Here is a 26,801-nt window from a genome sequence, read left to right as displayed (position 1 = left end):
GTGTCATTAACTTATTGTTAAGATTACACAGTTGTACTTCCCTCTAACACTGCAAGCATTAAAAAAACAAGTAGGCAATAAGCTAATACTTAGGCCTAACCCAGCACTAATTTTCACATCTTACTAGCTCAGTGTTGGCATAACAGACCACTGCAGCCACTCTAATAACCTCTCACACAGACAGTTCCCATACAACAGTCAGCCTGCCTACAATGCGCATGCTTAACAACTAAAAATCATTGCTGTGCTCATCCTACATTGTGACCTTTCAATGGTGTGTTATTTAGTAACTCAATAACAATTGTAAAGTTAAAATTAGCCTTTGTCTTTTTGCGTTCCTTTTACCAGATGGAAAAAAATACAAAGTAGATAAGCTAAGAGAGTCTGAATATGTTACTGTAAGTCCGAACATATATTTAAGTGACGTTCTTCACAAGTCACACCAGGTGTATCTCCCACATAAGCTGCATGCAAATGCTCAAGTACACAAAACCATGTGACTTCCAGAGCTCGTACATAAACATACAAGATAACCTGTTTATTCAGACAAGCCCATAACTTCATCAAGTTCATTAATTTTAATAGAAAATTCATTTGTCTGCCTTAAGGAGTATTGAGAAAAGTTGTGTGTAACAATTGAGTTTTCTTGTGACATGGAAATGGGTAGCTGAAAACCAGATGAAGGAGATAATTACTGTTGTTTCCTACGGCTATGGCTGGAATTACTGTTATTCTTTTTATTTTGTCACTTTTTCCTCCTTGGCTGATAAAAGTAAAATTTTTGGAAACATGTTGCAAGCACAGAGAAGAAGTGCCAAGGAAGGCAAGTTGTATGCAAGCTGCGGATTTGACTTGTGTATCTTTCAGAGTCATTTAAGAAAGGATTAATATTTCATGGGGTGTGTTGAGCAGTTTCTGTTCTCTTTCCAACTAACAAGTTCCATTTACCGTCTTTTTATGGTATTGTTGACTAAATAGCCTTATCGTAACCTTTGTAACAATTAAAGCAAAAGACTAATCTGGCCACAGAACTGAATTACTCATTCATGTAAGGGGCAATGCGTGTGATGAGTACCTAGCCACTTGAAAATTAAGAAACTTATTCAAATATTCAAGCGCGGATTTAAGGACCCTTTTTCAAAGCATCATCCTCAGTCTATAAACTACATTGCAGCTACATATTGCTTAAAGAACACCTTATCCAGAGAAAGAGAGAGCAATTAAAATTAGGATTCAATAGGATTTCTCAGTTAAGAGATAACTTGTCGACTAAGGTATTGCACTTTTCAGATAATACCACTTATTACTATAAAAAGTGAAAAGCACAATAAACCCACATGACTGATTACCTCTCAGTAACTGGTTGTACAGCTGTACCTTAGGAAGTGCTCGGTGGAGGGGAACAGGCAGTCCACTGTTGCAGAAAGAGCTACCAGCCATCAGGACAAACACTGGGCTTCCTAAAGCTTATCAGCCTTCCTAAAGCCTTTCTGGCCTCCCTGCGCATAGTAGCTGAGCAGTTCTCTAACACAGGGGATGTAACAATAGCCAACACACACACACAAAAAAAAAAACACCCCAACCCCACCAAAAAAAAAAACCAACCCCAAAACCTGACCAAAACGGAAATAAGTACTGAATGCTTGCCCCCTTTTGACTTCCTCCTGCCCTTGTCAGCCACGTGAGTTCCTTGTGCTCATAAATTGGTAGCATACCATCTCCAAATCAGGTTGTTTTCACCTGTCGTTTTTATTCCAGAGCCTCTGTGCTCAGGTGACCGGAATACTTCTCCATCATAGATGTACTCATGGCTAATTAGGCCCATTGATTTGATATTAACATTATCCTTCAATGTAAACAGGTCTTCTTCCCCAGTAGCACTGGGTAAAGAGAGTTGATGTCAATCAGATCCTTTCCCACTTGGACTAATACCTTTCTTTGCAAAGTCACTGAGACTTAGCATTTATTTTCAGCACCAGCAGTTCAGCTGGTTTTTTTTTTCCCTATGCAAGCATTTTGTTCCAACAAAAATAAAAAAGAGCATGGTTACCAATTACTGGTTACTCACATGGCACAATCTCCCCCCTTCCAAAAGAGCTAGAGAAATAAAGTCAGGTAAGGGGAAACCAGAAATATGGCTGGATTAGGCTTAATGTCTGTTATAAATATTAACTTCTGAAAATATTTTAGAAATACATTTAGTTTGACACAATTAGATTATAATGGGAACTATTCACAGATGGAAACATCCTCAATGAATTGTATAGGCTAACTGGCTCCTAAGACATATGGATCTGATGTTAAGATCAGTAGTAATTTCTAATGCAGTCCTTCACGTTCCTCAATAGGGCACATAGTGTTCCCAGAGCATTAAGAAAGAGTGCGTGAGCAGAACTAAGTGCTTAATATTATGCAGTGGACATAGTATCCTGAGCTGAATTAATAGACTAATTTAACATAATAATGACATTTCATACCCTGTTACTGCAGGTTCCCATGATTCCATGAGATCAGAGCTAATTCATTGCTGGCTTCCAGTTCTTTCAAATTCACCAGCACTTTCCAGCAGTGAAATACTTACATATCTCTACATTTCTGACCGTTTCCCGTGGGAAGCCAAACGCAGATAGACAGTATATTGAACACTCCATTGAGAAAGCTAGGTAGTTCTGGGGTAACGAGGGGATTCTAAGAGAACTGTAACTTGAATTTATGTCAGTGCTAAGCTACACCGGGGGGGGGGGGGGGGGGGGGGGGGGGGGGGGGGGGAGGAAGTTTATACTAATTCTTTACCAAAAGCCCAAAACCACGATAATGATTTGCATAGAGTGCAGGTCTTGCTGTCCTCGGGAAAAATAAATAAATATTCTTTTTTATGCCTGTGTGGTTGGAGGGAGGAAAACAACTCTGACCATTTATCGTAACTGCACATTATTAATTGTCCCCAGTACAGTCCCTGTCGACTCGAGTAAACTGTTTCCTGTGCTTCCCAGGCATAGATGACCCTTGGCACAGTGGAACTGCACCGAACATTTGGCAGGCGAGGTTTGTAACCCTGCTCCAAGGGAACTTGCTGTGTCCTTATGCAGCTGGGGCTTTTGATCTAGGAAGCACAACAAAACCAGAAGCATGGACTTGAAATACCTTACTCTGTGGCTTTGTGTTGCCTCCTTCTGCTGCAGGGATGCGTCCCTAGATGCAGAGAGTCAGATTTGTGGTCCTGGAGTGTTTGTTAACCGAGAACAGGGGAAAGGATACTCTGTGCTTTGGTTGGTGAGAATGTGTGGGTAAATATAAGTTGTATCCCCAGCAAATAATGGCCAACGATTTCAAACTCAAGTTGGTCAGATGAAAGCCCTGTGCCCATACAGTGAGACGGGAGCTGACCCCACTGAGACACCATCACCTATCACTCAGAGTCCAGCGGCTGTCTCCCCTACCCTATAGCTGAGCATTGGTTGTCTCTCTGTGTATGCCACTACCCCTGCTTTACAACCTTTAGGCAGAAAATGAGGGGTGGCATGGCAAAGGCTGCCTCACCTGGCACTAAAAATTTCAGTCTGCCTCCCAAGATGAGGTTGGTAGCTTTTGGCCATGGAGCTTTTCCTTCAAACTCTAAAACACTAAATACTTGCACTGAATGACACCTTGTATTTGCTCCAGCTGTGAACAGTGGTGAATATTTCTGTGTTAAAAACTTGAACATGCCATTCAAAATAAAGCATGGTCACGGTGGCACCCCTTTGTGCCACCAGACTGTGGTGTAGGGGATGGTAAATTACATGGGGGTAAAGTGATAGGCATGCAAAAATTTATACTGAAATCGGTAGTTCCACCAAACCCTTCTCCCACCACTGTTACTTTTTCCAGTGTGTGATTTCTCTATACATAAATATATACATATGCAAACACATACATGCATGCATATGTATGTATAGATATATTTAGAACACATACATACACACACACACACACACACACTTAGTACTGGCTTACCAATACTAACTGTGTAATAAAGCTATATATTAATTCATGGAGGCAGGTTTTCTAAGGGAAAGCACCCTTTTAAATACGTAGATCTATTTTTTCCTTCCTACTATGTACAGCATTTTAGCTATTTTAATGCTCGCACTTGATTCTAAAATACCTTTGTCACCATAATTTTAGTAACTTTTTGAGCAGTTGCCAGTTTAATTTTCAGTGCGTGAAAATTGGAGGTAAATTATTTATTACTTCCAGCAAATGTCTTTCACAATTTTATTTAATTTTTTCATCTTTTTTAATGAGTCATAAAATGGCAGTCTTTTATTGGATACTCGTAAAGTAAGGAGCAAATGAATACTTTGCAAATAGGTTACCGTGGATTGAAATGTCAGCTGTATTTCACAGGGCATGAAATTCTTTAGACCAGAGCTGTAGTGACATATGGCAGTGGGCCACGTTCCTCTTCTGTAACAATAAAACAGCAGTGGACATAAAGGAAAGAAAGAATTGCAATTGTTGGGTCTTCTCAAGTTACATTTTTTTGGTAAATTATTTATTAGAACAGCCAACGGGCCATGACTGATGCAGTTTAAAGTTGCAAGAGTCTTGTGGTTAACTTTGGTCATAAATAAGAAGATTTTTTAAAAGCTCTTTTCAGACTAAGTTTTCCAGGATTGATTCCCATCCAAAAAGTGATACTTCACAGACAAAATACAGGAAAATCCCTTTCACATTGAGCAAGGGCTATGAACTGTAAATAAACCCCACAGTTTTTCCTATTACAGTGAAATAGATTTAAAAGTACGGACCACTGGAACATTGCACATTAGACCTGTGGTACATAAAAAGCAATAGCGTTTGTGAGTATCTGCACAGCATGTTAATTACAGATGCTTATTAGCTCAAGTTTGCCATCTCTTTGATACCACTTTACCTCAAGTGCTGTGTCAGAACTGATCAGAAGATAGGAATGAGCATCCTGGCTAAAAGCCTTAAAAAGATGCTGGCTTTGGGCACTGCTGCATTTTTGAGGAACAGTGTGAAGGGCTGCACTTGTCTTTCCCGGGAGGCTTGTTCCCGCAGCCGTGTTTTTTCAAGCTAGACATAGAGAAGCTGGTTGACGCCTTGTGTTCTTGGGTATAACTGTGCACGGCGTGAGCGGGCCTCGATTACTAGAACCTCTGATTGTTACCCTGGGGGTCTGCTTCTCCTTCCCATGTGCACAGATATAAAATCCACACCGTGACCCACGCAGAATGTGTCACACAGCAAAGGTGAGGTTTCAGCCGGGCATCAGAGGATGTCTTCTTGGGTCGCTACAGCAACATCAACATTTACACTTCCTGATTCTTTGTGGGTTTTATTCAGGGTTGACCTGAGGAGACAATCTCTTCTGCAGCAGCTTTCAAGAGCTCAACACTTGTTTTTTGCTCTGTGCTGGTACGAAACTAGTATCAGTCTAACCCTTCCTTGCAAAAATAAGGTTGTGTCAAAAGGTCTGTTTCCCTTCAGGGACAGTCTGCCCTGGGAGGCATAGCTGTGCTGTTCGGGTGTGACCGGATTCACAGTGAATCGGGCACAGCGAGGGTTCAAACGCAGGCCTCACAGGCCAGGACGGTCTTTCTTTTGGTGCTAGGATGGGGTACTGACACCTTCTCTTGTCTTGTCTTGCTCTCTCTACACACCTCAGCAGAAGGAAAGGCAATTTTCCCTGAGTCTTTGGAAAGCAATTAAGATACTGTGGGTGTAGTCATGTAAATCACATAAATAATTGCTGGGAGATCTGGCCATACAGGCTTACAAAACCAGGCATTTAGTGCCTGTGGAGACATTTTTGAGGCGTTTCTGTCACCTCCACCAGGGAGACTGAAGGGATGGTCTTACGACCAGCTGACCAAAATCTGTGCTGCTCCCTCCCTCCTGAGGTAAGCCTGTCATGAAAAATCACTGCAGTTTCATAACCCATTAAATTGTAGTCCTCCAGTCTACAGAAAAAAGCATCAGCAGAGGCCCAAAGATTTAGAAATGTTATCTGGTGACATAGGCTGGTTCAGCTCTTAGCTGATTTGAACTTTACTGAAGGAACCTGACACTCACAAAATACTGACAATCACCAGTGGGAAATGAAGGTGCCCAAAAAATAGAACCACTGCTGAATGTCACTTTATTTTCAAAATATTTGCAGTTCACACAGAGTGCTGAGCTAAAAGCCTCACACATGTGGACAGTTACTAGTAAACACTGGATGTGTTTATGTATACGTCTCTCTTGGATGTTTGTGAATGAGCGAGTAGAAGAAATAGGACACCTAGTTTTTGGAACTCCAAATTTGAACGGGTAGCGTTTATAGGAATCAGAAGTACACAGAGCCCATCAAACAGTTGGATGCTAAAGAAATGAAAAACCACGTTTCTTATACCCTACAGACATGACTGTTTCAGGAAGGAAGTGATTTTGTATGTTGACGGGTTCATCCTTTTGAAGATGAGATAATTATCTGTGTGAGTTCACTTTGTGGCTGCTAGAACTGAGCGAGTATGAAAATCTCAAATGGCTTATCCCTGCAGCTCTGTATCAGAATGGAAGTTGATAGGGAAACTGGTTGTTCCTACTGCTTTGTATCTGTGCTGATAGCTGATGTGTTCAGTGAGCCTGTTGCTTGGGATATTTGTCAGACTGTCTGACAGCTAAAGGTTGGGGGAATGCAAAGCTTGACAGTAGCGAGGTGGCACATGGCACCAGGGACTCGAAACTGGCTCTTACCGCAGTCCATGGGAGTCAGTGAGCTGTGGGCCCGGCTCTTCTTTAGACACACGGGTTATCGGTGCCCTTTTCCGTGGCCGTCTGCACTGCTGGAACGGTGTACAGAGGCGTTGCTGTGAATAAGGATCAGATCCGTAGACCTCACTGGCAGCAGAGTTCAGTCCCAGAGGCAAACCGGAGCTTGCTCAGTGGCACCCTCTTAAAGATACAGGTAAGCTCCCCATTTTAGTAACTCTCTGTAATAACTGGCCTTCAGTAACTGGCCTGAGCAGACTTTGTGGTATGCTTCTGTTCAGTTAATGGCAAGTTTCTTCCTGGGCATTTTGCTGGACTGAGATTTTTGTGCCACTTTTGAGGATCTGTTTCCACCAACTCACGTGCTCTGATAGGAATTGTTTATTTGTCATTTACCTGGTAGCGCCCAAGTGTGGCTCTGTTCTGAAGCTAAGAAAAACAGCTTCAAATGCTGGAGGTGTGTCCCCGTGACCCTGCCCGCTCGGCACACCGCTCCTCTGGGACTCAGGCAAGTCGTGTAAGAGAATAGATTACAGACCTCCCTACTCGCTGTTTTTCTCCTAAATCCCAGGTAGAATATTTAGATAAGAGAATGGAGCTGGAATGTAGCTCTCGGGCGTGTACAGCACATTAGCCGAGCAAACGTTTTTTGGTGGGACTGGAATTTAAAGCTGCCTTTTCTAGTAGAGGACAGTAGTGGTAATGTTACCACTTCGCAATCCATCGGGGAATCCCCGTTTGAGTGGAGCTCGTCAGTGGACATAAACAGAGGCCAGCTCTATGTTGCAAACAGTAAGGTGTAAACATGGCCACTAGTCCACTTGGAAATCTTAGGTATTATACAAAATTTTTCATACAACCCTAGTGAGTTCAAGGAAATGTCAAGATCCACAAGATAGCTGGGCAATGATCCTTTTCTTTGGTAGGGGTTAATATGGTCTTCTGGAGTGTTTTATCCAAACATCTTTCAGGTTCCTGTTTCACTCAGTTTGCTAACAAAGACCATCTAAAAAAATAGCTTCATTTCTTAATAGCTAAATTAGACAAACCTTGCATGTTTCAGCCAAGACTCACCAAGCTCACGGTGGCCAACAGCATAAGCGTGGTAGCTACAGAAGGCTGCTAGTAATACAGCAGACTGATACAGATGTTCCATACAAAAGCAAGAGAGAACCGTCCCTATAAATTTAAGAAAATAATACGTATCACAGCAGGAGTATGTAGTTTGCTGCATGACACAGGGAAGGTAGAAGAAAAAAGGGTGACTTTTGCTTCAAGCTTTAATGCACAAGAGGGAAATGGAGTGAGAAGTTTAACAGGATCGATTGTTAAGTCTTGAAAGCTGGACTTTTTCTAGGGGAGCCAAGAAAGCCCAATACCTAAGTCATAGCTCCAGGAACTCCTAAGATACGCTGTCACACTCTCACACTGGAACAGTTAGTGTGAAATGCAGTATTTTAGTGAGCTAGTATATCCACCTTTGGGATAAGGCACGATGCGCGCCTAGATTTTTGCTGACAAATCCGTCAGGGTGCGGGGGGGCAGCCTGGAGGTTGTGAGTATAGGAAGCATTGCTGCAAAAGAAGTAATTTGTTTCCTAAAGATCTAAGGGATATGTGGAAGCCTACTTTTATGAAGGCCTGTATGAAATAATTTATATGATCATTTTAGCGGACTTAGGTTTTTTGTGTAGGCTTTCTTATACAGGAGGATGAAATTAAACATGAGTAACAGTTAGAGGCACTGCTAGCATAGTGAGAACATGCCTCAACAGTACTTTACTTCTCTTCTGAAGTTTCAAATGTGTTTTGTTTCCTAGCTGCTCAGCTGAAAAACATGCGAGCCCGAGTATATGACACTTGACATAGTGCCTGCTAGTGCTGGCAATAGTAGTCAGCCACCAATCCATCTTCCTTTTCAACCACGTAGGTTTGGGACTGGTAGTAGCACGTCGTGTAAATCGACAAACTGCCAGAGGATAAAAAGCATGGTGAAATGATGTTAGAAAATATGCCTGACTGACAAGTACACATGGGTCAGGAGGAAGGATGATACTGCCAGGCAGCGAAGGGAATTGATTGGATAGCAGAAGAATCCCCATAGGAAATCAAGGATTCATATTCACTTTTTAAAAAAAAAATTAAATGGGGAAAAAGCAAGCATCTGAAAGCGTTTTGGAAATTCGACCCCAGCAGCTGGCAGCAACTGTAGTCAGATATTACTGGCCAAATCCAGCAGTTCTTCACTAGTGCATAGGCAGAATTATTTTTGTTCTCAGTGGGAGTTTTGCCCAACAAGACACTACAGAAATGGTTCCAACCAAAGATAAAAAAGCTGAGGAAAACCTACAATGTATTTAGACACAGTTAAAACTGATTGGAAATAAAGTCAGTGCAGGAGGTATATAAGGATCTAGGTTCTTAAAGAACATGATACGTTAATTTAAAAATCAAAATTACTTGGTGTACTGCATTGGGATTTAGAGCAGCTGGAAGGGTTCTTGCCATGCTAGCAGGCTTTGAACCCAGCAATATAATCCCAATTATGGCATCAGTCAGCGGCAAGGCACCCACCATTACTTAGGCAAGTTCAGAAAAAGTAGAAAGGCTGAATAGCTTTTATGTTCAGGAAACATGACTGCAATGAATGCCCCTTCTTGGGTGTAACCAAGTTCAAAACTTGGTACGGAGCCTGTGGCGTGTCTCTCTAAGTCATGCTTTAAAAAGGCAAGGCTAATTGGGTAAAATGAAACATTTAAGAGATTAATCTTTCCTCTCTGAATTTGTGCTTAACTGAAAAGTTGCCATCCAAAACCACATCTGTGTGCTGTGGATTCTTCAGTATTTATGGGCTGAATTCAGTTATTCCTGTCCAGCTTGAGACATTCTATGATTCTATGAGTCAGTTATACCTGTACAGTCATAGTTAATGGAGTAGTATGGCCAGAGTCTGTGCAAAAGGATGCGACCCCAGGTCACCGGAGAGAGTCACGTTAATGTAACTGGACTGTAGGTTAGTGAGTTGAACAGAAAACCACTTCGTGTGATGTGTTTATGATGCGCAAATCTCCAAAAAGTGTAACAGTTTAAACACACAAATTCCTTCAGGGACACCTGTCAGCATTTGGGCTGTGTTTTCCACAGCACAGCATGTACTGAAGTCCTTCTCTGATCAAGAAAAGGCACAGCATGAAATCCTCTCACGCTGTAGTCAATAGGATTGTTTTGCCAGTCAAAATCAAGCAGAATCGTCATGCTGAAATTTCCCACAGCATTTCTCATTAAAGTGGCAAAGCAAAACATTGAAAATAAAAAAAAGTAATTAAAAGCATCACATTTAAAAAATTCATCACTAACAAAAGTTTTGTATAGTTTGCGTTATTTAGTGCATTGGAAGGGAAGGGAATTGAATTAATTTTTTATTTTTATCTGTTCCGATTCACTTATTCCAGTAATAATTAGAAGTAAATTAGAGTTATTCTTTCTGTTAGATCAATTATTCATAACACAGATCATTTAAAAATGAGTTTAGCGGAAGCAACTTACATCATTTTTACTAAAACTGAAAAAGAAATTAGCCAAATTAGTTAAAATAGCTTTGAACTCCATATTGACTAAAGCATTTGTGCCAGAATGAAAATTCATGACATATAAGAACAGCATAAATGATTAATCATTTTAGTTCATGGATATCTATATTTTTATTTAATTACATCTATGCATAATATAACTGTCTGAATCTTGGGAATCCAAGCCAGAGAAGCTGAAGAGTCTTCTTATGTTTAACATTCACCATGTGTTGTTTTCTTCTAGGGTTAATTTGTAAAATGTAAACCACATACTATTTGTATGCAGTGTTTATGTACTATTTATAGAAAGTCTTGACCATTTATAATTATCCGACATTTTATCCATAACGTCTGCATATGACTAAAGAGATGTTTATGGAACAGACAAAACAATGTTATTTTTACAGTTGAACTTCAATTTATTTACGTAAAACTTTTTGGAGTATTTTATGCTACATGTAATAGAGAAGGGCTGTTCTCTACTCAGACAGCTCTCTATCGAGAAGACTAAAATTATTTCCAAACAGTAAGGAGCACAGTACCTGCGGCAGACTGTATTGTTTGTTTTAAGCACCATAAATTGAGGAAAAGAAAGCTCCGTCTGAAATGACCAAAAATTGGGTTCTGAAAGCCACAAGGTCCAACCCTGTAGCAGCTAAGTATCTTGATCACTTAAAAGTCATCAGAGGTTTCTGGAAATGATAACACAAAGTAACCACGTTAGTTTTGTCATTTCTGTGAAGTCACTTTTGATGTCTAGGGCAGCTCAGAGGCCCTGACTCCCATTTTCCTCTCTTGGAACACCTTCTCTGTTGAACAACAGTCTGTAGGTACAAGTGCCTCCGCACCATATATGTGCTTTTATTGACTGGTTTATGGCTGCTGATTTTCTTTTCTTTTCTTTCTTTCCAGAACTCTGGAAGTTTTAGTGAGTTTGAATGAAGGGCAATCTTTCATGTCCAGCTCATTAACGATCACCGCTTCAGAGTGTGTAAGTAAATGGCTAACATCATTCAATGTAAAATCCTGAAATCCAGTTTCTTTTGGTTTTACCATTGCATGACCTCTCAATGCACAGCGAGTCCTGTTAGATGTTTAGAATGCACAGATCCACCTAACGAAAAAATACACCTGTGCAGACGCATACAGAACACACATAATTTAATGATACATGATTTCTTAATATGTAGGTGCATACATAAAGATATGTTAAGTTGCTTTCTCTGTATTTGGAAACACGCTTAGAATCTGTTTCATTACACCGCTACACGCAACAAAGAGTTTTCAGCTGTTTTTAATTCCCTGTCGAAGTGTGCGTGAGGGGTTACAGACAAGATTTTTTTCTGTGGTTATATAAAACAATTCCCCTAATTCTTTCCATTAAGGTGGCAAACAGCTTTATTTTAGGAAGTTCTTTTTTTGCAGGATTCTGCATAAGTGAAGTATTGCTGTATTTATCATCCAAGACTTCCTAGTAACACACGAAAGCTATCTCTCGCGTGGCAGGCTTGGAGATTTACCTTTGCTTTCTGCTTACCTTCTGCTATAAGCGTTTCTCCTTTCATTGCTGCTGAAGCTGTTTTGCTAGCTGCTTCAGGGGCCGCTGATTTAGACCATATGCAGAACTATACGTAGAGGGAAAGCCCTGGAATTTTCCTCCTCTCCAAGGCTACCTCAGCCAGCTCTGCCCTGAAATCCAGGCAGTGCCTGTGTGTTCCTTCTCTGTGCGGGGCTTCTATTTTTCTATAGCTTGCAAATTGTATTTTGCTATATGTATTACAAAAATTTACTTTAGCACAGTGTGCAGCTGTGGCTTTCAAAATACTGGGAAGCTTCCATGCCATCAGAGACTTCCTCGCTATAAATACAATCAACTCATAAGAGCCAGGTACTGAGTAGGTTCAGTGGGAGCAGGCTGAAGCTGAGGAGGCAGAACCTTAGGACTTCAGCCTGGTTATGGAAGATGGTTAGAAACCTACAGGAGCATACTAGCACTGTGTAACTTTAGATACCTAACGGTGCCTGAGTAAGGAGCGTAGGCTCTCAACTCTGTAAATTAGGAGTCTTTGTCAAAGCACAGGCTGGAGTACCTAGGTTAAGCCTAGGGTTAACTGTGTTTCTATCATAGGCTTATGGAAAAGAGTTAAAACAGCTTGCAGGATAAACCACAGACTTACGCAGGCAGTGGCTTTTCAAACTTAATATATAAAATTTCTAATCTCACATTTCTGCTCTCTGTTAATTTCTTCTGTCTTCTGTTTTACATAGGTAGGACAGTCAAAATTTTTGCAGTTAAACACAAGACCACTATGTAGGGATGGAGGTTTTGAAAATGTGCTACGCGTGGATACTCTGTTTCTTTAAATCGTCTCATCTGAAGTGTGACTTTAGTGCAGCTTTCCTGTCAGGCATACAACCATACAGAACAGCACTTTCTGCTCATCAGCATGTATTTTTCCAACAATATTTTTATTGCTCATAGGTAATTAACCTAATAGAGAAAAAAATGACATTTTTCTTCTATTAATTTAAAAACTAAATACTTGGGTAACTGTAGAAATCAGAGTCATCTCAGTTCAGCCCTTCAGTTTCAGGAAGAAAGCCTGAATGAATCGAGAGGTGAACAAACACACGCTACCGAAATCACGTTTCTCTGTTTAAGGGCCTCTTTATCATTCGGAAGCATTTCAATCTTACACCAAAGCACGCTGAAGGACAGTATGATAACGTAAGGACAGTACAGTCACAGGATGATGCTGGAGACTAACAGTAGACTGAGAAAGCAGCACATGTTAAGTCTGTCTCCATACCCCCTTAAAAATTGCTAAGATTGCACAGATAGGTAAAAACAAAGCACTGATGCAAAGCAGATCATACCAAATTGCTGGGTATGGCTGTCTTCTCTCTGCTGTACTCTCACAGTGCTTCTTTGCGGTCAAAAGTTTTCACTACGGAGAAACAGAATGAGTACAGATGTGCATTGACAGGAAAAACTGTTGTACTTCTGATCATGCTTTTTTTTTTTTTTTTTTTTTTTTTCTTTCATACATGTTGCAGCAAAGACAGCTCCATACAAAGAGAACTGCTGTTTCCATAGTAGCAGATGGGCAACTGCAAGAAATGGGTCACTGCTAGAATTGTTCCACTAATTCTGATAGCTGAGCAGCTGATGGCTAGCTGGTATATAAGAGTCAGAAGTTACAGCCTCCCCTAGCGAACACACATTGCTGCAGTGAAAACAAACAAAAATATATTGCATCTAGGCACTGTGGCATGCATCCTACCTGTTTCTTGTAAATGCATATGCCTCGCTGCACCTACGCGTACTTGGAATAAAGCTCTGTTTCACCTTCCATTTGCAATGGTGTATCTCCAGTGCAACTTTTCTCACTTTGACAGAATTACTCACGCTCTACTCGAGCCTTAGTGATGCCCTGGGTGTCCCTCCTTTCCTTTTTCCCCAGCTGAAGTCTGAATAACTTCCCTTTTCATAAGGTCACTGTTGCCTTTTTCTCAGTGTTGTTCTAAACCAGCACAGCAGCACAGAACACCAAGTGTAAGAATAAAAGCACCTACAGGATGTGAGTTTGAGGTGGTGGGAGATGGGCTGCTCATTTCTTCATTAAAAGCAGTATTGCTGGAAGCAGTAACACTTGTTCAGAACTTCTTGGGATGGTGCCTTCAGGTTCAAATAGCACTACTACAGGGATTTAGCGTGCTATAGTCTGTACAGTGTGAATGCCCCAGATGTATGGGTTATAAGCATAAAAGCCTTATGTATGTATTGTTAGTATAGATTCCGTAAAATTCCACGCATCTACCAATCCATACAGACCTGTGTCCTCATGGGAGGAGGAGGGCACCTCTTATCCACAGACTTAGGAGGAGACTTTTCCCGTTTGTGTCGTAACAGCTCGTTTCTTAGCAGTCGATGTACCCTTTCTTTTCTTCAAGTTGGGCCTCGTTCCTTATGTCAAGGATATCAGTTTTACATCAAAATGAATCCACTGACCTCAGCAGAAATAATCCTGGCTTGCATTGGGGCACCTTGGGCCCGTTACCGATGACTGAATGACTTAATTTGAAGTTTAGTTTACAGGTAGGCAGAAAAAAGTAGTTTTCAAAGTTCTGTCATTTGCAATGTAACATGTCCACCAGTACTGCTCTGTTCAGCACGCTGTGTTCAGTCCCTTCGAATACCTGAGAATTGCAGGCGCCAGAACTCGTAGGGAATGAGAAACACGAATAGCATCTTACCACCTCCTCCCTCTTTTTAGTGTTGATACATCATTTATTGTGACACGCAGCTCCTATTGAAGCATCCTAGCTTACCTTCTACGTAACTAGTGGAACTGAGGAGACTTATAACGAAGTGTGTCACTGAACTTGTGCCAGATACGCATTTGGCTAAGACCCCCTTCTTGATCCTTTGTGAAGAATTTCTCCATTGGCAAGAATAGGATCTGACCCATGGGAACGATTTGCGTGGGATTTGTATCGGTCAGTAGGAAGCTGTTTTGGGGTGAGTGGGAAAACCAGGCAGCAGTTATTTGCAACATCCACTGACACTGCCTTTCTGCTTTCTTTGCAGTCTAGTGGAGTAGCGGCGCTTATTGCTGTTCTTGTGCTGCTGCTGTTAGTGGCACTCGGTCTGCTCTGGTGGTTCTGGCCGCTCTGCTGCAAAGTGGTGAGTAAAGACTACGAGAGAAAGTCACTGGGTGTGCGACTCACGATTATAACTCGTAGCATGTTGGGAAACACAGATACCCTAGGAAATAGGTTAAGTAACAGGAGAGCTACATGTGACATAAGCCATCTGTTGAGGGAGTTTTCTTTCATTAGTGGTACGCAATAAATGGAAAAAGAGACCAGCTTCAACGCTGTGGACTGCACTCTTAGCAGTGCTTCTGGCTTTCTGAGACCTGCACACACATGAACCAACATCAGCATGCTGGTGTACTGCTCATTGGCTTTCTACTGAGCGAGCACATGTGTTATATTTCTGTGAAGTCTTTGGTAAAAGCCTTTTCTCCGTTATTTGAAAGTTGTTGGCCGTAATAGTATGCAGACATCCTGAAATCAAGGACCATTTTAAAAGTAGTATCACTAAAATTGGTATTTGTAGTCCATTATGGGCTCTCAAGTTGGAAATCCCATATTGTCTTCATAATCCCTTGCACACATTGCATCTTTTTTCATCTGAGTGCGCTCTTTATCCTTCTAGCAGCAGTCAGCAGTGCTGTTTCACTAACTCTCCTTCTCTCTCCTTGCATGTTGGGGTTTTTAAATGGGTGAAGTTTATTATTCATCTAGTTCAGCAACAGCGCTGAGGACTTGGGAAGTGGAGATGGCTTCCAGGCTGTCACTGTATTCCTTGTCTTGTCTCGGGCTTGTGGAACCTGGGGCAGCAGAGGAACTGGCCTTCTCTCCTGACCATGCCGAAGCCCACGCAATCAAAAGCTTTGGTGTAGTCCGTGAGGCCCCAGGCTATCCTAGGGCAAGAAGTCCTCAGCCCCTGTCTGCATCCTCATGGTCTGGGGCTTCTGAGGCAAGAACTATAAGCTCTTCTCTAATAAAAAGACTCTCTTCTCTCTCATTCTCCACAGGAGTGTCCCACCAGAAATCTAGGGAGGTTGTCTGTTACTACTTCAACTTTATTTTATATCATGAGCCTTCCTGTGGAAAAGGAAAATTTGAAATCAGTTAAGAAGAAAGCTTCCTATTTTCTTATTTTAAAATAATGGGCTAACCTTGATTCATAGACCATCCTCACACATCTTAGTTTCTACACTTCCTGTCTGTAGAAAGCGGTTACAGCTAGGCATTTCATGTAGATCTCTCATCGGGGCGGGGTGAGAGGGAGATAGAGGACATGAAGGAAATAATATTGCGGCAGACTTGTGCTGGTAGAAGAGCAAACATTTTGTGTTTCAAAGTCTAGTTATTTTAAAAATACACATGTAAAATACAATTTAAATCCTTAAGTGAAGTCAGGTAACTTTTTTCAGTGTCTCCTGTCAGCTACTTACACACTTTGGAGTGGGTTGTTACACTACTCATTTATAGTTGTTGAGCGGGATCATCATATCCTTTCTTAAGAGCTGCTTTTCTGAAAGCAGCTGCTTTTCTTTTGTCCTTTTCCTGACTTCTCAAGGTTTTTTTTTTTTTTTTTTTTTTTTTTTTTAAGACAAACACACTTCCTTTTGAGTTGACCAATATCAGGAAGCCTTATGTTCCTTTAGTTTGTCAGAGCTCTCAGAACAATTTACCTCACCATAACTCTGTTTTTTGTCGCGAGCTGAATATGACTGTCAAAACGTAATGCACGTGTCTCTAATTTACGTTAGTCCAGAATCAGTCTTTTACAGTTGGAAGTGCAGTCGATCACATCATATTCAGTTGTGCATGCAATTTTAATCGTTTGCCAAGTGGACATTTTTTTTTTTTTTTTCCAGCATTGGGTTTACACATGTACAACCTAGTGGAAAAAAAAAAATACTCTTCACATTGGCCAGTGTTCAGAAGTCAGTGCTCGTTAGTGGTCAGTTCCCATGATATACTGTGCGTTTTCCTTGCGTTACAGTGAAGAGTAATTGCAGTATCTTAGTCGCTTGAGAGCAGGAATTTTTTTCCCAGTGATAACTCTGTAATGACTATCAGTAAGGTGCTTTCTGGATTTTTTTATGTCGAAGTCCTACATTAAAAAATAGTCAAATGTATAGTTCTGTAGTATTAATTTCAGCCCTTCTGGTAGCTATGCCCATATAATACATTAAAATATTAGCTGCACCAGCCTATGCCTGTTACAAAGGAGTTCAGTTTAATGTTACGTATGTACACCAACATCCTGCAGAGCTGTGGGGGGATACCCAAGCTAGGACCCAATTAACTAAAACAGATGCCCCTTACAATGAATTGCAGAGCAAAGATACTACCTTGGGTGCTGAAGATGCACCGTGGCATTAAGGCAGGTTCTGTCTGGGCGAATCTCCTGTGGGGAGCTACGTCTCCACAAAGAGCTGCACTGAGCTGTGAGAAAATGTCCCTTGGTTCTGATTCGCCTTGTGCTTAAGTCTGTTCCTCCCTGATGTTTACTTTAAGGGATAGTAGCTTACCCTGAGCATCTTTTCTGGTTACGGTGTTTGGTACAGGAGTAATTGACTCTTTCTAGAGAAGTCTTGAGCTGTAGATTGATAAGTTACTACTAAGAAGCAGCCTGACTTCTACGGGAGCAATAAAACCATGGCACGTTAAATGTTAGTGCCCTCTGTTGTTTCCTCCCACCTCTCATGGATATTGTTTCTTTAAAAGGAAAAGGTAATTTTAGAACTCATTGCTACAACAATACTGAGCTCCAAAACCACATATGGTTGCACCGAACCTATTACCAAATACTGACTCTTCCTTTCTTTTTGTTTTGATGTCCGTTTCCTCAGATCATTATACTGTGCCTCCATTCTTTTCCCTCATTACGCGTTACCTTTCTCACAGTACATGTTACTGCCACTTCTGGCTATGTAGTTTGGGCTTTGGTGCCAGTGTCCTTGACGAGAGAGGCAGCATATGAGGGCCAGGCAGCACCTCCTCTTCCCTTCCTCTGAGCCTGCTTCCCTGGCAGAGTGGAGCGTCTGGTTTCGTGGGACAAAGAACAGGAGCAAGGAAAAAAGCAGCAGCCCTCAAACCTTGTAAGCATCCCATGCTTCAGAACCAAATGGAAGAGAGAGAGGCAAAAGGTATTGCGGACAGAACAGAATGAGCGTCCGGAGCCACACAGCACATAATCCCTACCGCCCTGCAGGCAGAGTGGTGAGCTTCAGGTGGTTCAGGCACTCCGCTTCATCCTTGCTAGGACTCAGTCTTGTCAGCGTTCTTGCTATGAGGTCCATGTACTCTTACAGGTTGGGGTAGAGGGACTCCTTTTTCTTTTTCTCCCCCCCCCCCCCCCCCCCTCGCCCCCCCCCCCCCCCCCCCCCGGCCTTTTTTAAAGGCAGTTCACTGTTGACAGTTCTTTCACTCTTCCCTCAATATCAGAACATATGATTGCATCAAGCTGGCTTCAGGCTCTGGTGCTGACATTTCCTAATGCCCACATCACGCGAACATTTGAAAAGTGTTAATGAGCAGATCAAAGGGACTGTTGCCTGAAGCAACTAACTTTTTTCTTTCTTTTTTTTTTTTTTTAAGAAATCGGCTCTCCTCCAAACTCAAGACTTCATTCCTTGCCACTAAATAAATGAGATGCAGGCTTGCCTGGTGATGATGATAATAAAACAAAACAAAACAAAACTAGGAAATAATCCATCTCTACATGGGGTTAATAAGACAGCAGCATTTTTCAGAGTCTTCCATATTTAAACAATCTGAATCAAGTTCAGGAGAAGTTAATTTGCAATATTATGATCTTCAGTATGTGCAGTTTCATGCTACATTTGCATTGTTTTCTGCCAAAGCGGCATGGGTTCCTCGGATTTCTCTTCTTTAAAAACGGCTTTCTACTGATTTCACTTGAAATATCGCACAAGACTGAAAATAATCTTTGTGCGTGTGCATGTGTGAGAGAGGGAGAGTGTGTGAGGAGCCTGTGGAAACATAAGGATGCAGGCATTTACATTCCACTTCTGTCAGCAGGGGTGAGTATCTGCTACTCAAAGCAGATTATTTTCTCACACCACTGTCACATGTAAAACAAGTTACATTTTCTGAAGCTATTAGAAATAGCAGCTAATTAATGTATTGGTTAGCTTGAAATCAAGTTTACCGTATAACTTCAGGGAGTTTAGCAGCTGGCATAGGATTAGATCCTTTGATCAGGGAGTCAAACAAAAACTGCCATTGACTTGTGACTTTTGAAGCGCAGTGAGGTCAACAGGTAAGAGTTTTTCTCGATTCACCAGGGTAGAAATTTTGATTCCGTAAATATCAGTAGGCGTAGGGCCCAAGCAACCTTTAGCATACATCACAAAGAAGTTCACTGTGCAAAGGTGTCTTTGCTTAGGAGAGATTGCAAGACTTAAGAATTGTAGAACTATAGAGAGTGGAGTCATAATACTGTTTAATATGCATTCATATAAATCCAACACCCAGCTTGCAGTCTTGGCAGCGAAATACATTTTTTTGAGATAATCGTTAGAGACAGGCAAAAGGGAAATAAGAATGGGAATCAAATAAGATCAGCTGACCCTTAATATACTGAAGGTACTCTTTTACCGTTTCCAGTCTTCTAATTGCTTTCAGTGAGAATTAAATATCTTCATGCTTTGGACAGTCTTGCTCAGCATCCAAGTATCTCTCAGAATCTGTCCCATGATCCCTCTGTGGTGTTGCTTCTTGTAAAGTTAGGGCAGTAATTCCACTCTGGCTCTCAGAAATGTTGCACTAATTAAATAAGTGATTTCTGTTAAGTATTCTGATATTTCCTGATGGATGGGAAGAAAAAGTATTCAGAAACGTTTAAGGAAAAATAATTTCTGGCATGTTTTTGCAACATCATAGCAGCAAAGGGACGTCTGGTTAAAATCCATAGTTGACTTTCCAATCCACTCAAAGTACTGTGAGCTTGCTTGATGAACAATTCAGTATCTTAAACCTGAAGCGCTGTGGAGAAATGTTTCCACGGGTGCCATAACTTATTTCTCTTATTTGATAGAATTCCTGTATCCAGTGCTAAAAGTCCATAGCTTGTTCAGGCAGTTACTAGTAACTATCTTGGTGGCACTGTGACTTGAAATGTAAATCAAGAAGGAAAACTCCTGATTATTGGTGAAGAAAAATATGTTTCTTTTATGTATGATGCTATACATCTGTGCAGTGACATTATTTATAGGCAGTGGTAGAGTAAATTAAAGTACTATAATTAATAGCACGGAGTGAATAAAATAAGGCATATTACAATTAAGGTACTTAATCCTGTATTAGGAGATTTAGGTGTTTGTCATCGTGGACAGTTTTGGTTATGCTTGTATAATACTAAGGCATAGCAGAAGCAGACTCCTTTATATTCATGGGATATTTTTTAGTCATTTCTATGCAATATTCAAGCACAAAAAATGACTTGATATCACTGAAATACTTCTTTTTAGCTTACAAACCTGCTTTTCTTGTGGAAGAATGGCTGTGCATTCAGTTTTCATCTTAATCATTTAAGAGGGTCGCTGCCTTCCTCTTCCCCTCCCTGTACTGTTCAGTGGATTCCTGTCAAGTACTGGGGAACTCCCTGAGATTTACAATATGTACGTGACAAAGGGAACAGGAAGAAACTGTAGGTAGAGGTTTAAATATAGGTGTAACTGATTTATCCTAAGAGCAAGCCTTATCCAGAAACAGTTTAAGAAGCCTTGTGAATGTAACTCCCACTTGCAGGCACTCCACACTGAACAGTCAAGTAGCTACATACTTAAAGTATTAGATCTGAAATGTGAGATCTGTGGAAACGATCTGGACGTCTAGAGGTGAAGCCTGAGCTACCAGAAGGCATTTCACACTTGTCATAGGGCCAGAAATTATCCAGCAGCATGGCACAAGGAAGCAGGCATCTTGGCCCAAGATTATGCAAGACCTCACATAGACCTTGGGATGCTTTTCCTCCCAGGCTTGCTAATTAACTCCATAGGGTTTCATCACTGGCTATTACTTAGAATGACTGAGTCTTATCCGGTCAGGAAGCAAAGCAGCAGACGTGTCTGCCCAAAGAGTGTCTGCCACTCCATTGATGTTATTTTCTATTAGACGGATGGTGTTAATTTCCAGAAGGCCTTGATAATCGATACCCAAGGGACTTGGCAGCAGCGGTTGCCAGTTTGCAAGCAGATGTGGGGGACTCAGATGGAAGCAGTTCACTCTTAAAATTTTCTGTTGGCTATTGGATGCTGCCAGTGCAATTCCTTATGCTTTTATGTGTTTGGCTCTTTCAGGTCATCAAAGATCCCCCTCCACCTCCGCCAGCTCCAAAAGAGGTACGGTATGATGGTGCTCCACTCATCACACTGGTTACACGCTACCACTCCTCTGTGCTTTCCTGTGTTCTGCGAATGTGGCTCTTTGTCCTAGCTGCTGAAGAAAAAAGAACTGCCCCATGCGAATCCTTAAGATGAGAATGGGGTGGCCAACGTCCAAATCTCTGTTTGTCTCAGTTGTCTCAGCGTGGCATGAATTAAGCCCAAATCCGCAGAAATATTTAGGGCCTTTTCCCAAGATAGTTGAACATTATTTTCCCAATTCTGCAGCGAAAGCAGAAAGACTGAGTAGCTCTTGTGTAACAGTCTAAAGATTCATGTATGACTTAAACAGCATTTTCCCACAGCTTTGGCATTCTAGACGCCGAAGAACCCTTATAAAGGAATTTCTCTCTCTTTTATGGGCAGTGATACATTAGAGGATCTTCTGGTGTCTTCAGTATTTTTGCCCCTTGGTCTTGATTCAGCCAATTGCTTGAGCGTACTCAAGTGTACTCTGACAGTTAAGTCCATGATAAGGCACACTTCATTGAGCTGAGGCAGCCAAGAGCGAGTTTGACAAAGGTTGGCTTAGGAAACTGTGATCGGCTGTGCAACCTTTATCTGCAGATCTGCTGAACACCGTCTGCTGAATCCAAATGAGTAGGACTGATGATCTGGCTTTCTGAAGGCATTGTGTTTTCTGTAGAAGAAGCCACCGCAAATCCTTTGTGCGTGTTCTGCTTATTTTTATTAGTGGAAAGGAAAAGGACCAAGGCAAACAAATGATTGTCAATCGATTACACAGTTAGATTCCCCATTTGGACTTTCCTAATGGTCGCCACCAATGCTTTTCCCATGCAGAACATCAAAATATTTCCCAACATGACCAGATTTTATCTGGAAATTGGTAAACACTTGGGGAACCTAAATATCTGATCTTTCACACCTAACATGGGAAAACTTACTCTCTGTGAACTCTAGTAAAATATACTAAAAAGACACTGCTGGGGGAGGTATCTTTTTAAAGTAAATGTTATTTGAATTTGACAGGAAGAAGAACAAGAGCCCTTGCCTACCAAGAAATGGCCCACAGTGGATGCTTCCTACTATGGTGGACGAGGAGTTGGAGGAATTAAAAGGATGGAGGTTTGTACGATATGGAGATGCCAATTCACTAAAACACAAGCTCTCTGAGGCTGCAAATGGTGGAAACAAAGACTTTTAAAGTGTACTGAAAATACAAAGGCATAATGTGTGCTCCCTTCCCAGTGACATAAGCCTTGTAAAATTTTTTACCGTATCGAACAATTTTGACCTTGCCTATGAAAGAACAGCTTTCAGTAGTTCCATTTGACTGGAACTTTAAATAGCTGCCTGAAGACATGCTCTTTCCATCAAGCTAATGAGAAAGAGAGAGTGAGAGCCTTTTCTGAATGTTTTGGAAGAAATTACAGTGAAACATAAGTCCTCCAACTGTGGGCCAGCCAAATGCGCTGACAATGGTGATGCTAAGGAGAGGCTTGATCCCAAAGGAACTCACAGCTACAACAGTGCCTGTCTTTGAAGAGACATGATAGCATCATGTTAATTAAAACAGAATGAAAAATGTGCATCCTTATGGGCACGTCCTTATGTCAGATTTTATAGTAAAGTCAGCCTTTATGGAATTTGCAGAGCAGTTTTCTGCAGTTTTTAACTTCAGTCTAGGAAACTGTCTCTGTCTGAAATACCCACCTAGGCCATATTGATGTATCCTGACGAAACTTTAAAGGTATTGGCCTAAGAATCAGCTTTAGTTGAGTTCTCTTTAAACGCAGCAGAAGAACAGGCAAGTTTAAAGCTGTGTTGCTTACATGTGTTTCCTTCAGCAGTTCAGAATTGCTAATTTAGAAGAGCTTCAGACTTCAGAATAAGAAAATAGTGCAGTGCAGTGCTTTTCAGAGGCAAACTAGAAAATACGTTCCAACATAAAGAATTACAAGCCTGGATTTCTAACGGCAGCCGTGATGAGCCTCCAGGAGGAGTTCCAGGAGGGGGTTCCAGGGTTTAAATCGTTACAGTTTGTAAATGGGATCTTCTGCAATGAAACAGAAAACCGATAGATACCTCATGAACACAAGTAACATGAGTACCATAAAGAAATGCGTGTGCATCACATGACAAAAATACAGTATTTCCTCTTCAAAGAAGAGAGCAGAAAGTAATGATTAGGTTAGAAAACTTGTTCATCTGTGCTAGGAATTTTGTGCAGGGCTAAGGGCTAAAGGTGTAAACCAATTGAAACTGCCTGCAACACCACCATGGGCTCTTGAAAGGCACCTCATTCTGTGGAGCTGTGTCTCTGTCCTTCTCTGGGACCTGGGAGTACTAACAAATTTTGGGGTTGGGCACTGCATCATCAGTGCCTCAGCATTTGATAATGGAGCTTTACCTCTGTCCTGTAGTACCTGTAACAGTGGGCTGAGGGAAATGCTGGCTTAACAGCCCATTCCCAGCTGTTCGGACAGAGCATTATCAGACCTCATACCTGTCACTGGTTCAAGAGAGCACGTTGCTTGTTTGGTGAATCAGGGCAGGGCAAGTGCAGAAACCAGAGAAAACAAAAACACTCTTAACGAGTTGATGCAGGTGAGCGGGTCAAAGGGAGGTTATTCCTTACCCGGCAGTTAAATGTGGTTTCTGAGCTGTGGCCAACAAAAAACTTGCTGGATTAGTCATTACATTTCTTCCCGGTTTTCAGTTCATGTGGTAATGCAGTTGTCTGTTTTTATTGCTTCTCTGTGCTGTACTCTTCTGCCATTCTTCCGGCAGCTGCCTTGCATGGAGAAAAGGAGAGCATGAACCAGTAAACTTCCACTTAGCGCTCCTATCCTACTTCTCTTCGCTTACTATATTCCCTTTCGGGGCAATGACACATTCACTCCTGCCTTCCCCACAAGCTTCACCCCTCTGCAACAGTCCAGAATAATTTAGCCAGTGTTGTTCGCTTTTTCTAGATCCGTCTTTTGGCATTGCTTTAAAGTTTTGTGATGTCATTTCTAGACCCCATCCATTAAAGGCAGTAAGTTTTTATGTCAAAGTTGTGTTGTCAGACTCTGCAAATTCTGGTTTCTTCTGGGTGAAGTCAATTTATTCTGAAGGAGAAGGTCATTTTATCAGTAAGGAGTCCACCATCTATCTCTAAATGGTTTTAACAGTGTTTAAAATACATTTTAACAACCTCATATAAAACACCGTAAAAGTACCATTGATCACAGTGAAAGATACAGATGCATTTTAATGACTCAGCAGGGCCTACTTGGACATGAAAGCCCATTCTAATATTGCAGACAGAGGATTCCCCAGCGAGAAAAAGAAATCGCTAAGCAAGCCAAACAGTAAAGTTCAAAATAACAGAAAGGTTCAAAACAATCCCCTTCCTAAGAAACGATGGTCTGAATTTTGCTAAGGTGAGTTATAGTATTACAGACCAAATTAAGCTCTGTCGTACTTTGCTGCTCTCGTTCTCTACATTGAGATCACAGTGGTAAAAAACACTTGGTGGTGGTGATAAAATGACAAGATTTTCCTCTAAGGCATTTCATTTTTCTGAAGGGGGCTAGACTCTGGCTTGCCTACATACTTTCCTCACTTCCCATATCTGCACATTCTGCATATGGTGCTGGTAAGGATGAAGAAGTCAGGCTGCTTCCTTTTCTCATCCTATGGCATAGTTATCCCGGCACATTACAGAGTGTCCCTAGCAAGACCTGGAGCAGTCTTCTCCCTCCCTCCCTCGGTCCCTCCCTCCCTCCCTCCCTCCGGCTAGCAGAAGACGAGGGTCATGTCTTTTTCCTGGTCCCCCTTTGCAGTGGGAGAGTTGTTGCATGCCACTTTCTTTCTGCCTACTTTTCAAGTGCTTGAATTGGCAGGTAGCAAGCCGGAACTGACATATACCTACCAAGCAGTGTGCAGTGATGCTCTTAATTCTTTCCCTCAGGGTGGAAGGTCAGTCTTCTCTGGTGTTTCTTACTTGGATTCTTCTCTTTTCATGCCTGGCAACTCCAGTCAGGAGGTCCCTGAAAAAAACAAGTACATTGGTGGAGTCCTGCAGTAATGGTTAGCTATTTCCCAGTAACAGTTTCGTGACTCATCAGCGTGTCACATTTACCCAAGATGTAATGTCAGAATTTAATTTCTTGGGTTTAGGTGTATTGGGTCCTCTTTACAGGCTAGATTGTAGCAGACAGCATGATTTAGAAAGTCTTGCACTGAAAATAATCCAGGCCAGTTTTACTAAGAACTTTCAAACTCCAGCCATAGCTTTTAGATGCTCTTTTTGGATGATAAAGTAGCAGTCTCGTCCAGGTTTGTTTCTTTGCACAATGCAGCAAACATCCCTGCTGAAATGGCTGCATGGTGTTTCCAATTACAAGATGAAATAAGATTACCGTAGCAAGACAAATCATCTCTCTTGGAGGGAAGGTTTTTTCCTGTACTTCCTCTTTACAGCATAGTTAAGTACAACCTTTTATGGAAGTGGAAATATGTGCTTGTGTCACCAACAGCAATAATCCAGGTTTCCTTTCTCTTTGAACCCTTTGTATATATTTTATATACTTGTGGCAGTGATAAAATATACACTGCTACATGTTTTACATTTACTTATTATGCAGGTTAGACTGCTTCATCTGCGTTTTCTCCAGTATGTGTCTTCTTGCAGAACTACTTGAAAACCTGAGCAGTTTCAAGGAGCTTCTGCTAAAACTTGCTCAAGTATCACCTTCTGTCTAAATTGGGGTTCTCAACAAACATGCTGTGTTAGGAAATCTGGGGTGACAAAAGTCGAGGCTTTCATCGGTGCCAGATTAAGGTCTAGTGTTTTAGGATAAAGCAGAATTGGGAAATATATTTTTACATCATTAATTAGAGAAGATTTCCCAGATTTCCTGTCTCCTATACAGCCTGTGTGATGCACAGCAGAATTTTCTTCAGTATTTCTCTTGACTTTTCACTACTGAGAGACTCATATTTACAAATGTATTTAACTAAGAATGCTTGTCATCAAAAATGAAGACGGAGCATTTTCCTCAATACCTCCCCTCTCGTTTATTCAGAAATTCGTCCAAATGCAAACTTCTTCCGCTACTGTTATTTGCAACGGTTTCCTTGTCCTTTGCATACAGTGCATTTACGTCTGAACTCTGGCTTTCCTTAGGTTCGCTGGGGTGATAAAGGATCCACTGAAGAAGGGGCTAGATTAGAAAAAGCAAAAAATGCTGTGGTGAAACTCCCAGAAGAACCAGAAGAACCTTTTCATCCTAAACCACCTAAACCAAAGCCTACCTCACCAGCCATTCAGCAGAAGTGGTATACGCCAATTAAGGTAATCTTTTTAGTCTTCAGTACAGTATAATCTTGTACTAAAGGCTGGATTTTGTCTGCCTTACCAGTCTTATGCATGCTGAACTGTACATTATTTTTCAAGTAGTCCCATTCAAGTGTAACGTACTATTCTCAAAGCGAACACCTACTCAGGATGAATAGCAGGAGCAGTT

The 26,801-nt window shown here is 41.4% G+C and overlaps 1 protein-coding gene and 1 long non-coding RNA gene across 5 annotated transcripts in view; one reads left to right on the top strand and one right to left on the bottom strand.

The window, feature by feature from the left end:
- ANTXR2 (ANTXR cell adhesion molecule 2) overlaps positions 1 to 26,801 on the top strand; it is a 118,355-nt gene that overhangs the window by 45,315 nt on the left and 46,239 nt on the right. For 2 of the 3 annotated variants that reach the window (XM_030007599.2, XM_041123188.1), the window contains exons 11-15: positions 11,243 to 11,321; positions 14,922 to 15,017; positions 21,241 to 21,282; positions 22,315 to 22,410; positions 26,462 to 26,629. In XM_030007599.2, coding sequence (XP_029863459.1) covers positions 11,243 to 11,321; positions 14,922 to 15,017; positions 21,241 to 21,282; positions 22,315 to 22,410; positions 26,462 to 26,629 — 481 coding nt within the window. The remainder of the gene's footprint in view (positions 1 to 11,242; positions 11,322 to 14,921; positions 15,018 to 21,240; positions 21,283 to 22,314; positions 22,411 to 26,461; positions 26,630 to 26,801) is intronic. The other variant, XM_030007609.2, reaches the window with a different exon arrangement.
- LOC115338780 lies at positions 10,484 to 26,502 on the bottom strand. 2 transcript variants are annotated; one of them, XR_003922528.2, is made up of 5 exons: positions 26,341 to 26,502; positions 25,205 to 25,322; positions 23,924 to 24,079; positions 13,615 to 16,006; positions 10,484 to 11,022 (listed from the first exon to the last, which is right to left on the bottom strand). It is a non-coding gene; the product is annotated as an uncharacterized LOC115338780 (long non-coding RNA). The 2 variants fall into 2 exon arrangements; XR_003922526.1 differs by lacking the exon at positions 10,484 to 11,022 and adding an exon at positions 11,475 to 13,278.

The sequence above is a fragment of the Aquila chrysaetos genome, chromosome 1 (assembly GCF_900496995.4).
Source record: "Aquila chrysaetos chrysaetos chromosome 1, bAquChr1.4, whole genome shotgun sequence".
NCBI classification, from domain to species: domain Eukaryota; kingdom Metazoa; phylum Chordata; class Aves; order Accipitriformes; family Accipitridae; genus Aquila; species Aquila chrysaetos.
The sequence above is the reverse complement of the archived record's forward strand: the minus strand, read 5'-3'. Positions and strand labels throughout refer to the sequence as shown.